Genomic DNA, 13,592 nt, shown 5'->3' with positions numbered 1-13,592 from the left:
ACCATTCAGAGGTGGACTTATGTGTTATGCTAATGTGTTTCAAACCCTTGTATTGATACATAATCCGAGTGTGCTAAGCTTCAGGACAGGAAATTCTCCTTCAGAGTTTTAGGTTGAGAGCAGAATTCAAGATTCCATCAATTACAGAAAGTCATTCAGATCCTCACTCTACTACCACCACGTTTGACTGTTGGTCTTTTTATGGCTTCCTGTTTTACTCTCATGCCAGAAGTAACGGGACACAAACTTTTCAAAAAGTTCAGCTGTCTTGTCAGCCCACAAGTGGTGTTGTGGAGGTCAAGAGTGTCAGACACTATCATGAGTTTGAAACTAGATCGAAGGAGTGACGTTGAATGTTATCATTGAAATTTTAGAATATATTCAACAACCTGTAGAGAGTATCCCAGAGATGAGACAGTAGTGATTAGACCTCAGTAGAAATGTATGTGAAGAGTAGGGAGCTGATGAGGTGTTGGGAAAGTATGATGTAAGGAATTGCAGAAGAGCAGGTAGTAGTGGTGATCACATGCTTTAAGAAAAAACAAAACAAAAGGTGACGTATAAGAGTGGAGAAAGGTGCACAGAGGTTGATTTTTGTAGAAGGCGTCATATGCTAAATTGGCAATACAGCTAACAAGGCTGCAAAACAGGACCCAACACTGACAAGTCTAAAGTTCAACAGGTTTATTGAGTTAAAGTAAGTGAGAAGTTGAAAGGGGAGGTAAACACACGGATTCCTGACAAAACAAAGCAGGTAGGAGGACCTGTCACTGAGTCACTGAGAGAGTTAGCCTTGGATAATCCACAGAATAGCTCCAGAGAGTGTTGTTTAGAGTGAATTTGACTGCCTACTTGGTTGGTCTGGAAGAGATACTTGCAGGGGGACAGAGTCGTAGGAAGGTGAAGAGGCAGGTGAGTTGAAATTGAGAGTTTCTTGATCAAGGATTTCAGGAGGAGAAGACCAGTTTGACAGAGACAGTTAGGGGACACTGGAGGTGGAGCTGCTCTTAAGGCAGGGGACAAATGGCAATGAAGGTGTTACACTTGAAAGCTTGTGTCACCACAGGAGACACGGAGGAGCCAGATTACCAGTTAAAGGAGGCATAAAATCTGGTGGAGAGTGAACCCTGGATCTGGTCATACCAAGATCTGCCCAACCCAGCATAAACCCAAAACAGCAAACAGACCATGAAGGACCATGACAAAGATTGGAGACTGCAAGGTAGTATCAGAAATCTAGCTAGGCAGCATTAGGTGGTAGTCTGCAGGATGACTTTGGAACTCAAGAAGAGTAAGGGAATGAGAAAAGGACTAAGTTATGGAAGCTGAAGGAAGAATGTTATGCAGCATTTAGGAAGGAGTTAAGGGTTGTAGGGAAGAACTGCCAGATGACTGGGAAAAGTACAGCTGACGTGGTTAGGGAAACTGCCAAGAAAGTATTTGTCTACAGCCCCTTCTTGCTCTGGCCCCTTTACACTGAATACATGTGTGAATGAGAGACAGGTAGGAGTAACAGTGAAACCGGGGCAAATGGAGTTAAAGTACATGACTGGTCCATTACCAGGGATCAATCATCCAAAGCATTGGTCAGTGCACAAAGGTGTTGGTGGAGATGAGTGTCAGGGTTGAATGGACAAAATTAGGAATGAGAATTAATAATGCAACGGAGTGATAGCTTAGGTTGAGTTGTTTGGAGACAAAGCTAGAGAGGCAAGGTTTAGACATGTTAGACGTGTGCAGTGGTGGGATGGTGACTACATTGCGCAAAGGGTGTTGAACATGGAGGCAGGAGGGAAATAGGATAAGCACAGAAAAGATACATGAATGTATATATATATATATATGTGTGTGTGTGTGTGTGTGTGTGTGTGTGTGTGTGTGTGTGTGTGTGTGTGAAAAAGAAATTAAAGCATCATTTTTATTCAGTCTCAAGCCTGATTTTAAAATAAAATTTTAAGTTATGATGGGGTTTATGGATGTTGTAGCGGTGGCTAAAGTAACGCTCTGTGTTCATATAATACAAAAACAAAGAAATGTGTTTGTGTGTCGGTAGGTACCTCCATTTTTTGATACTTCTCCCAGGCAGTTGTTTGGCACTTTTTGCGCACATCGTTTATGACAATTAAATTTACAGTCTGAGAGAGAAACAAGAAAGAGGAACACAAGGCTTAGGAAGAGGCTTTGACATCAGCTCCACAGTAACTGTTCAAAATCTTAATACAGATGAAGACATGATGCAGTTAAAACTCCAAAACGGCCAGATTACACTATATTGCTAAAAGCATTTCCTCGTATGCCTTTATGAAGTTGAGGGATATCCTATTCTTAATCCATAGGGTTTGATGTTGGCCCAACCTTTGCAACCTTACACCTTGGCTCACAGTCCCCACTCATTTATACTGAAGGTGTTCTATCATGTTGAGGTCAAGACTGTCCATGTCTTTATGTTACTTGATTTGTGCACTGGTTTGCACACCAGTTGTACGCCCTTTCATTTACGACGTCTGATGATGCAGTTCTATATCTCCCTGTTCCAACATAATTGCACTTATGTTGGAACAGGGAGATATAGAACTGCATCATCAGACGTCTTAAATGAAAGGGCGTACAACATGATGTCTATAACCAAGGTTCTAGAAACTGTTAAACAAAGCTCTGGTGACTAGGATGGATTTTCTCCAAAGATCCATCCAGGGTGTACTCTAAGCCAGCGGTCCCCAACCCCGGGCTTCGGACCAGTACCGGTCTGTGAATCGTTTGGTACCGGGCCGCGAGAGTTGAGGCTCAGGTGTGAAATGTATGGTTTTCAGGGTTTTTATCGGTTTTCAGCGTTATTTTGTTATCGTTTTTATCGTTAACTCGGTTTTCCTGGGTCTTTTCACATGTGCTATGAATAAATCTTCTTTTTTTCATTACCGGTACTAGTTTTATTTTGTTGTATTTATCCGCGACACCTTAAAGGCCGGTCCCTGAAAATATTGTCGGGCATAAACCGGTCCGTGGCGCAAAAAAGGTTGGGGACCGCTGCTCTAAGCTACAAGAGAAAAATAGCACAGGAGCAGACCTACCCAGAGCTGAAAAAGATGTGTCACACAACACCAATGCTAAGTAACCTCCCAGCAAGAGCCAGTCAACATCACAAAGTGGACAGTGTTGGGGAGTAACGGAATACATGTGCCGACGTTACGTATTTAAAATACAAAATAAGAGTAACTGTATTCCGTTACAGTTACCGTTTAAAAAGGTGGTATTCAGAATAGTTTGTTGAATTAAAGGGATTACACAGCGGTCTTTTCCTGTTTCATTTGTTAGGCTATGCCCTCTCTATTTCTGGTAATTCCACGCCGGTGGAAACTCAAACAAAACACACAATAAGAGGCTCTAATGCATGTGTGTCAATCTCGCGGCCCATGTTACCTGTACTTGCGCCCGCATAATGATGTGAAGAAATATTTTTAAAAATTACTTTTCAACAAATTATTTATTATGAAGGCAATATGAGCAGAGTGTTACAGGCATAGCCCTGGAGAATGTAGCCTCATGGGCAGTGTAGCCCAGTTGTAAGTAAGCTGTTAAGACTCGACTGTACACTGTGTTCATGTTTTCCTCCGAAACAATAAGTTCCGTTGGAGCAGCCTTTCAACGCCTCTCTCTGTCTCTCGCTAGCAAAGTTGACCCAGACAACAAAGTAAAGCTAGTTTTCGGTTACGAGCCCGACACGGAACCCGACGTATTAGCCAGAGGTCCCTTTACTACAGTTCGGAGCCGCGGACCTGAAAAAATATGCGCGCAATAGTTTTCTATATGAGATCGCTGCAAAAAGTGCAGCCTTACCTAATGTCCACCCTACTGTTACTCATTTATATTAAGATTTAAAAATCTAGTTGGTATTGGTATGGCGAGTATTCTTCAGTAATAGTAAAAGATCACAGAGCAATAGTACATTCATTTAGTTGCCTACATAATTGCCTGATAATATATTAAGTAATCCAAATTATTCAGAATAAGTTACTCTAATTGAGTAACGTAACGGAATAGGTTACAAAATACATTCTGGGGCATGTATTCTGTAATCAGTAGTGGAATACATTGTAAAAGTAACCTTCCCATCACTGATTGTGGAATATATCTGCTATTCCTCCTTTGCACTATGTCACTTTGTCTACAAACCACTCAACCTGAGCTGTCCCTAGAATTTACTAACTTTCAGTCCCAATGAAAATCTTAACATCTTCATTACTCTACCACTACCAGCTTGGCCTCCTATCTGTTTGTCACTGTGTCTTAACCATACATAGCAAGTCTCGCGAACATCTCATAAACTTCCCATTCACTATCCTTCTGTAACAAATCAGCCCTGACATTTGTCTCTAACAGCTCCCCCCATTTGCACACTCTTCTTCACCTCTCCTCAACACTGCTTCTGTTGCCTGGAATTTATCCCAGGTACTTAAAATAATCTACCTACATTATCTAAACTCTATATTTTAATAGTACAATCAGCAGAGTCTTTATTTATCCAGGTAATGTTTTTACACATTCAGTATTCAGTCTCTCTACTAGTCCTTTTACAGCAACATTACATGTAGCACCATGGCAAATCATTATTCTGTATTATACTGTATTACAGTATCTAATGGTTACATTAACAAGTAAACAGTAAACCTACTGGTAGTTTTTACATGGTTGAGCCAAAGAAATGTCTCAATGATTCTGAAAGGACAAGGTTTCTTTAAGCATCTTAATGCAAAATGTTTTGGACACTGGACAAGCTGTGCTACAAGCAGAGACAGTTTTAAGTTTGACATCTAGAGCTTTGAAAAACATCTACAGCAGGTTTTCAGAACAACAGCTCACCTTTGCACTGCAGGCCCTGCCTGAAGAGGCCTTTGAGCAGCTTCTTGCAGTGCTGGCAGACAGTAGGCCGGGTGTAAGAGTGAATCAGGAATGTGTGGGGAACTTTGACTTTTGACAGTAAGATCTTGTCAAGCTCAATGGGACGGCCAACATATGATTGTGAGCTGGATCGCCGCTCTCTACCAGGAAAGTAATCTAACTGGTTCTTCTGCTGTTGGGAGAAACAAGCAAAGCATTTCAAAGTTTTTCATACGTTTCTAGTTTTTGCCAGTGGACCTGTTTTCCATGATAAGTCACACTTAAAATGATTTTTTATGGCAGCAGATTTAGAGTTTGGTTTCTCAGCTCTGGGGTTACCGTTGCCTGCAAGAACTATATGATAAATAGACTAACAGATGGGAGAATGAATTGCACAGTATAATTTAACTTGGCTGCCTGTTCACTATTATGCAATAAGTAAAAATGACCCTAGAGAAGTATTTCTATGTAAAAAGATGGGAGGACTTACCTCCATGCTAGGACTGACTGGAGACTGGACAACAAAAAAAGAACAAAAAAAGTTACTTCAACATTTCTGAAAAACTGTGTTCCACAGGTCTGTGCTTTTGTACTGACCAATAAAGCATCATCACTGTAGTGGGGAGGTGAAGGCTCAGCAGAGAGCGGACGCCCGATGTTGATTATCCCGCCTGTCAATGAGACATTGGAGGGACGACGCCTCCTCACCCCGCTGCAGTTGTTGGGGATCTTAAAGGCACAGCGCTTGTGGTAATTCAGACCACAACCTGGAGAAAAGGATAGTGTCTCTTTTTAAAATTTTACCTCAGCCATAATGTTCTCATGATTTCATCTTATGGGAGTAGGATATTTTACCTTCACATTTAAGTCCTTGGCGTACAAGTCCCCACAGCATTTCCCCACAGTGGTCGCAGAAGGCTGGAGCTCGGTACGAATGGACAAACAGGCAGTGTGGACGAATCTGGAAGTCCTCTACTGTGGCTGAAGCTGTAGAAAATTATAAGATATAAATGAATTCCAACTACAAGTTTTTGTGTCTGTCAAGTAAGGTTATATGTGTACTAGGGGGTTGATACACTTAAAAGAGTTGTAGTTGCACTTATTGAAAACTGAAAAAAGTTTAAGTGTAAGTAATAAAATAGAAGTATAGAAGGGTCAGCTGAAATGTAAATCTGAAATAAAAGCAATGACTTGAGCTTAAATTTCAGGTAAAGTGTAGTGATGGGATTTCCGGATCTTTTTAGAGAACCGGCTCTTTCGGCTCGGCTCACTAAAAAGAGCTGGCTCTTTCGGCTCCCAACTGGCTCTTCAGGTTGTTTTGTTGCTTTAATTAATTAATTATTGACAACAATATAAAATTATTCACAAAAGGAATTACTAATGTAAAAAAAAGTGGTTTTATTTATATATGTTTATATATAAATATATACGGTGGCCCCCAGAGACAAAACACGTACAAACTCCAAAACACATTTCTAGCGTTAACTGAACTTCCAAAACAGAGCTACCTAGATCACTTAAATTACACAATTGAAAGCATATGTGTATTGTTTGTGTATTTATACACAAGCACTCATATGTATTCAAATAATTTAAAAAAAATGTTAATTTTTGTTACTACCACACACCAAATCCGGTCGTTGATACTTCCTGGCTTGTGTGGCCACTAGGTAACAAAGCTCAACACTGCCCCTAGCATCCTGGAGCACTTCTGTTGTGTTTTGGAGTTTTTACGTGATTTGGAGTTTTTACATGTTTTGAAGTTTTGTGCTTTGTCTCGAGGGGCCACCGTAAATATACTTTTATTTATTCACTCCACATAAAATTTAATAAATAAATCGTATAATACAAAAACCAACTATTTACATTTCAACTTTAACTATTTAAATTTTCAGCTTTTTCCTTTTAAACAAGTTTAAAGTGAAACAACACAAAACACTGCAAACCACAACACAATTAAATATAAATATGAAAAAATATGAAAACAAAAAGAACATGCACATTCTCTGTCATATGGGCCTGCATGAATAAACTTTCTGAATCCTTTATCATCTGCAACTGAAAATAGTTGCGGATGATTACTATACCTTTCTAATGTGACGTTGTTGTCCCTGGCTCTTTCTCTCTCTCTCCCTCCCGCTCTGTTCCTGTGCTACTGCGAGTGTAACTACCGCCCCTCCCCCCTCTGCCCAGCGCAAAGCACAAGGCTCGTGTACGGAGTGAAGCGGGAAAAAAGTGTGTGTGAGAGAGAGGGTGAGAGAAAGGAAAAAAAAACCCATGGCTCCCAAAAAGGAGTCGGCTCGTGTTGTCCATGTCAAAGTGTCGGCTCTAAGAGCCGTTTCGTTCCCCATCACCAGTAAAGTGTAAACATGACAAAAACTTTAGGGCAGCTGGTGCTCAGGAGGTGGCAAAAGTTGTTCACTATTCAGAAGATCGGTGGTTTTAGTCCCTGACACTTACAGTGCACACATCAAATTGTCCTCAGGCAAGTAGAACCTCAAATTGCACTTGTGAGGGTAACACATTACACACTAATGAATGGCTGTACATATGCATCAGAAATCATATTACAAAAGTTTTTCAAATATTTGCAAAACAAAAACATTACGTGAAATGTAAGTGCTTAAGAAACTGAAATGTCAGTACACACTGTACTTTCATATTTGTGTTGAACTGTTTCAGTTAAAAATAAAGGTTAAAAGAAAGAATAAATATATTCTTTCTTAAACATTGTTTACTTCTTTGTGTATTAACTAAGGAAGTAAAAGTGGCAGTTAAAAAAAGAACTGCAGATAAACCTTGAGATTCATTAAAACATGGGTTAAGTGTCACTTGAAAACATATAACACAACATAAAATGTAAAACTCGGAGAAGTGGAAAAGTGAAGACAAATGGTGTGTGAATGCACTGAAATTAATGGGGTTTAATCATAAGAAGCTGAAATGTGAGCTGGACTGTACGCTGTTACATCACCTGAAATCCATTTTCACATGTCAGCTATGAAGTTTGCAGTTGAAGAGAAAGTGTCACTTCAAATGAAGGATAAGCATAATTTTTTAAAGGGATTTCTACGATAACGACCTGAGATGTACCTGAGTCAGTGTAAGTGGACATTATACATTATACACACACTAAATGTGATGTTGTCTGCCAAAGTGTCATTAGACATATCAGCAGTGAAAGCAGCTGAAGTGTTGCATGAAATGAAAAAGTGTACTGTTCTTTAACAAACACGTTGCAGTATTTAGTGATGAATTTTAGCGATGAACTTACTACTGTATTGTACCGTAACTATCAATACTCATGATACGTAGTAAAATTATGTTCAGTGGTTTAGTGTAAGGACTGGGAGCAGTTACAGTACATTTTGAAACTCCATTTCTGACATTATACATATGAGTCATTCCACATTTCAATAAACAGATGAAACCCTTTTTATACACATTGCTCTATGGTGTACTTGAGAGTTCAAATGCACTGCAACTTAGGAAAACACCAGCAAATAGAAAAATGCTGCAAAAGCACACAAATCACAACAAAAGTTAAATCAAAAAGTTGGATCAATAAAAGTAACTTTCAGCAAAATCTCACAAAACACAACTTAAAGAAAGTGACGAAAGGATTACACTGATACATGGTTAAGAAAAGCAGAAGCTTCATCAGTGTTGTAAGAAGCTGTTTAGTATTAGCTTGTCATTTCCACAACTGTTTCGTCATGTTATTGTCTCACCTAAAACACTTCTGTTGTGTTTTTTTAAGGTTTTTTTTTAAACTATGTGGTGTTTTTTTTCTTTTATTCAGCTTCCATAGTGTTTTTTTTCTTATTTCCAATGATTTTATTCAACTTCCATTTCCTTTAATGTCCTTCTACAGCATTTCTATTTGATGGTGTTGCAGTGCATCTGAACTGTCACCAAAACATTAGTTTTTCCGACTTGAGAACACTCCATAAAGTTATGAGCAATTTTCCCACTTAAAGGATAACAATATTCAAATCAAGGAAAACTGAAAGTGAAAAATAAGAACATTCCAACATAATAGCAATCCTGAATGTTAGACTTTTAATCACTGCTGACAAACCAATCTGTGGCACCATATTTTCCTCCACATTTTCCAGTGTTTCTCCATGCTTTTAATTTTATTTCAGAGATGAGCAGCTGCTTATCTGGGGTGACTGGGCTCTTGGCCACAGCAGCCATCTGAGCCCAAATATCCTCCAGCTGTTTTGACAAAAACCCAGTTGGGTGTACAGGCAGTGCCGATAACCCCTGCTGTGACACTCGTAATGTCAAACAAAGAATCAGTTTTTGCTGTTTTTATAATATCACAAAAACAAACAAAAAAAAAGACAATGAAAACAGGGGCAAAGTGAATGGGATTTCTGGTAGAAACAGCTACTGACTCTGCAGCTTTACATTTAAAGTTTTTAAATAGAAAGCATTAAAGCTCACTTTGTACTACAGTCATTGGCACCAAACTACTGATTCAGACTTAGAACTGGCATGTGTAGCTCCAAAGGAGTTTGGTAGTAATTCAAAAAAAGAAATTAAAACAGAGCGCAATTTAAGGAATGCAAACTTTAGTCAGTAGCTGCTGAGTCTACAAACAGCCAACTTTGGCCAATCAGCTGAACATAAAAACTAGAAAAATGTAATTGTAATATTTACAACTTGTTTTTGCCTATTTATTGGATTAAATATGTGGGTGAGAAATGTGAAAAGAAAGTCTCAGAAATAAAGAAAAAAGAAATACTGAAAAAAGATAAACCAGATAAACCAGAAACATTTACCACTCAGATTTTATTTTATTTTACTTTTGTACTTCTGTCAAAGCTTCATGGGTAACTGAGATTACCCATGAACTGGGATTAATAGTTACTTATAGTTTAGACTCCATTAAATTTCTTGTTTCTTTGATTTCTTTTGACATCTGATATTTTTTGATTTTGGAGCATGTACAAAGTTTTACTTTTAGTGTTCTTATACATTTGAGAAAAAGACAAGCCACATTTCTAAAGCTTGTTTCATGCTAGACCTTATTCACATATCTTCACATTAAACCTTTTTTTAAGGATTGAGTGGGTGTGTAAAGCCTGTGCTTGATTAACATTTCCCATTACACCTGTTAGGGTGGAAAAATGTTTATCGTTATTTAGATTGTTAACGCCTGTTGGCTCAAAGAGTATAGGAACTTTGACATTTTCGTATTAGATTGTATTTTACAAAAAGTTAACACATATTTTTGAAACTTGTTATACAAGTCAGATTCCCAACTAAGAAAATAAAAATTTCCTGTAAATAACGTAGTTGATAAAATAGATATTTATTTATTCTAGATGTGTCAAATTAATATGATAATAATAGCGTTGCATTTGCCACACTGACTGGGAAAAAAAAAGAATACATTTAAACCTAGAAACACTGAGGCAGTCAATGCGACCCTGATAGAAATCCATGTAAAACGCTGGGTTTAACATGCACCCCTGATAGTGTAGCAAAACATGATATAACAGGAGCCATAAGTAAATATATAGGGGGCTGTGGTAAAAGATGAAAAAACCTAGCCAACTTAATTGTGTCTTCTTGCTTGACTTTCTCAATGTTTGTACAAACCAAATTCAACAAATTCCTACTTTAAGTTGATGAGATAATAGGTGTTATCATAGTAAACTCCAATAATCTATTTTCTAATCTGTTGTCTATTAGTTTTAATACTATCAGTGTAAATTGGCAGCAAATCAGAACCAATTATGAAATTATCTTTTTTTTCTACATTATTAACACACTGCATATAAATTTTCAATACTGCCAGTGCATGGGTTTGGATATATCATGTATTCTGTCTGCTGAGACTGATTCAGTCAGATGTAATTCTGTAAGAAATTTATTGTTGAAATGTGCCACATATATGTTATATGTAATAACCTTACTTATTGTTTATTAATTGATTTGCTTTTTTTCCTGCCTGAATTCTTTCTAAAAATGTTGTGAATTTGAGAAAGGAGTAAACATGGAGGATGCTTGTAAAGATGAAGTGCATCAAACACACCTAATTGATTACATGATGACGAATACATAGAGGAAGAAGGCACATTTTGTAGAGCATTGGATGCTTCTCCTGTATAGGGGTGTGGGTGGATGTAGAGTTGGAGACACGGGTGTTGGGATCCTGACTTGAATGGCCTGACTAAAGCAGATTTTGTTCAAAATTCCAAAATATGACAGGACACTTAACCACATACATCTGTCAGCACCTCTTCAAAGGACTTTCCTGTAAAGACAGTCTGCCAAGGTGATCCATCTCCCAGAGAAAGTGTGTAGGAACTGAACTGGCTTGTAATGGCTGGCAACAGGTGCTGATTATACAGATATAGGTGGAGTAGCATTATTACCGATGTGAGTGTTCAACCTGTTTGTACTGCAGGACAGTCAGATCTGTCAGACCTAAGACTACGGATGGAAGTGAACCAAATCTAAATGGAAAAGGTGACTCATGGTTTTCACACGGTTTTCTAACACATTTTGAGTTAAGCCACCTTTACCTGCAGTCTGATCAAGAAGTGAGTTGTCAATTAACAATTTCACCAAAGATCTGTTCTCTGATCACTTCCTTTTCCCCATGCTGTTAAATTTACATCGTTCAACATTTCAGCATCACTACAATTGTCCAATAATCAACCTTCCTGGGTTCCCAGAGCCAGTTGGTTTCCACTCCATGCTGTTTCTAATTCATTGTGATCTGTCGCTCCTTTACACCAGCTCCTCCTCATCCATGTTGTCTAGAACATCTCATCCAAACTCTCCATGAACCATCTGCTTACTCTGCTACACTGCCACCAACGTTTAGTGTCGGGGGAGGGGGCCCACTTACTATGGTGTCTCCATAATGTTGCTTCTCCTTGGCGTAATTGCCAAAAATACTTGGATGTCAGAGCTTACTCTTTTCTCCCAAATTATTTCACCTTGACGAAAATCATAACTGCTGTAATGCAAACTTTTGCTAGTAGGAGTTAGTTAAAGGAACTGTGTGGCTCCCTGAGATTTTTCGGGATAACAGTGGAGCTAAAAGGAATAGTCAGTATCAGGTTCTGATACACACACACACATTTGTTAGTAGATACTTGGAGCGCCACATGGGATTTGTTGGAAAAAAAGGAAAACTACAGAATATATTCAACTAGCCGGAGATAGAAGAAGAGAGAAGAAGGGAGGGAGATAAACAGAACAACAGAGACAAAGACTAATGAATGGGTTGTTAGTGGGTATTTTGTAAATGTTTTGGAGGTAGGAGAGGCTCTTAGTGGGCACAGATGGACTGAATGTCTTTTAAGTTGGCCAGCAGGCTTGGCAAGGCAGGATGGGTAGTTTATGGTACACAGTTTTCGGTCATTTTCTTTCTTTTTCTCTCTCTCTGCATGTATTTCCGATTCTCTATCGCCTTTTCGTTTTCGTTTACATACACACACATTAACACACCCACACACACAACCCCGCACACACACACACACACACACACACACACACACACACACACTCGGCCTGTGTCGCGGTCCTCCAGTAGAATACAGCTCTGATTAGACATTCTGCTGTAGGAAATTACCTCCATTTATTCAAATTATTGTTTATGGCTTTTGTTTGGAGGGCCAACATACGTCTGGATGTGTGAACAAGCTCCCAAACTGTTATTATATGCTTCAGAAAATGACTTATGTGCATGTGTGTGCATGTATTTGTGTGTTTGAGTGAGGTTTCCTAGGTAGCCCTTGTTTGGATATAAATGCCTGTGTTTATGGCTGTGTGGTAGAATTAGGAGTGCTCGTTGCTAACTTGTTATCCTACAACTAGAAAACAAACACTGCAGGGGAAGAAAGTGTAGACCAGCGGCGGTGGCATAAGCAGGTGCGGTGTGTTAAGTTTACTTTCATGTGTTTGCTTTCATATGTCAAAATAGGCTGTATGTACAGTAAAATAAACATTTCAGCACCCTGCAAATAAAACAAATAAAAAAAAAAAAAAAAGATGTGGAGACATTTCATTCAATAACTTTTGCTGGTGCTGTGTTCTACTTTTGACGCTGTTACTGCTCACAGAAGAAATATGTCATGAAATTGACCCAGGGATGTTTTGCCTGCTAAGAGTCAACATGACAAGATATTAATTAGCAAGCAGCTAAAAAACTGCTCTTATCTGTAGCAATAAGAGCTGCTTTTCACAGTTTCAAAACCTGAAAGGCCGGCAGGCTCCAGGTAAGGCAGAAAACCGGGCTCATGATTGTTGCAACTGTTCAAGGATTAGAGACTGAAAATGCCGGCTCCTAAAGGTCAGCAGAAATGTCTGAGCTGTTGTACGTGCCAGCATGTGATAGCACAGTGAGCATTTTCATTCATTTTCTTTCCACACTTGGCTCCATGCAACTTTGTAAACAACAAAAATTAATCAAGTGGAAAGATTACAGTTTTCACACACTGGAAAAAATCCAGCACATATTACAGATGCGCAATTACAAGGGGACATAACATGATTTCCATGAAGTGATCTATTAATAGCAGCTATACTGAAAATGGTCCAGATGTCCATGAGAAGCTGATGTGGAATGAAAGATGAGCCAGATTGAAATCAGAAAAAAATGTAATGACTTACAGTATTATAGGTCCTTGAATGTACCATGACTTGGCAAGTTAAGAAAATAATAAAAAAAAATGTAAAACAGCTTTACC

General features: G+C 38.7%; 1 protein-coding gene across 4 annotated transcripts in view; it reads right to left on the bottom strand.

The window, feature by feature from the left end:
• The window catches only part of prkd1 (protein kinase D1), a 77,024-nt gene that overhangs the window by 39,266 nt on the left and 24,166 nt on the right, over positions 1–13,592 (bottom strand). For 3 of the 4 annotated variants that reach the window (XM_082516533.1, XM_082516534.1, XM_082516535.1), the window contains 5 exons: positions 5,731–5,862; positions 5,473–5,642; positions 5,366–5,389; positions 4,858–5,068; positions 2,058–2,135 (listed from right to left, as the gene is read on the bottom strand). In XM_082516533.1, the coding sequence (XP_082372659.1) occupies positions 2,058–2,135; positions 4,858–5,068; positions 5,366–5,389; positions 5,473–5,642; positions 5,731–5,862 (615 nt within the window). Of the gene's footprint in view, positions 1–2,057; positions 2,136–4,857; positions 5,069–5,365; positions 5,390–5,472; positions 5,643–5,730; positions 5,863–6,962; positions 7,044–13,592 lie in introns of those variants that run through there. The other variant, XM_082516536.1, reaches the window with a different exon arrangement.

This window comes from Aulonocara stuartgranti (assembly GCF_965226115.1).
Source record: "Aulonocara stuartgranti genome assembly, chromosome: 19".
Lineage (NCBI taxonomy): Eukaryota > Metazoa > Chordata > Actinopteri > Cichliformes > Cichlidae > Aulonocara > Aulonocara stuartgranti.
This window is presented reverse-complemented; position numbering and strand designations above follow the sequence as displayed.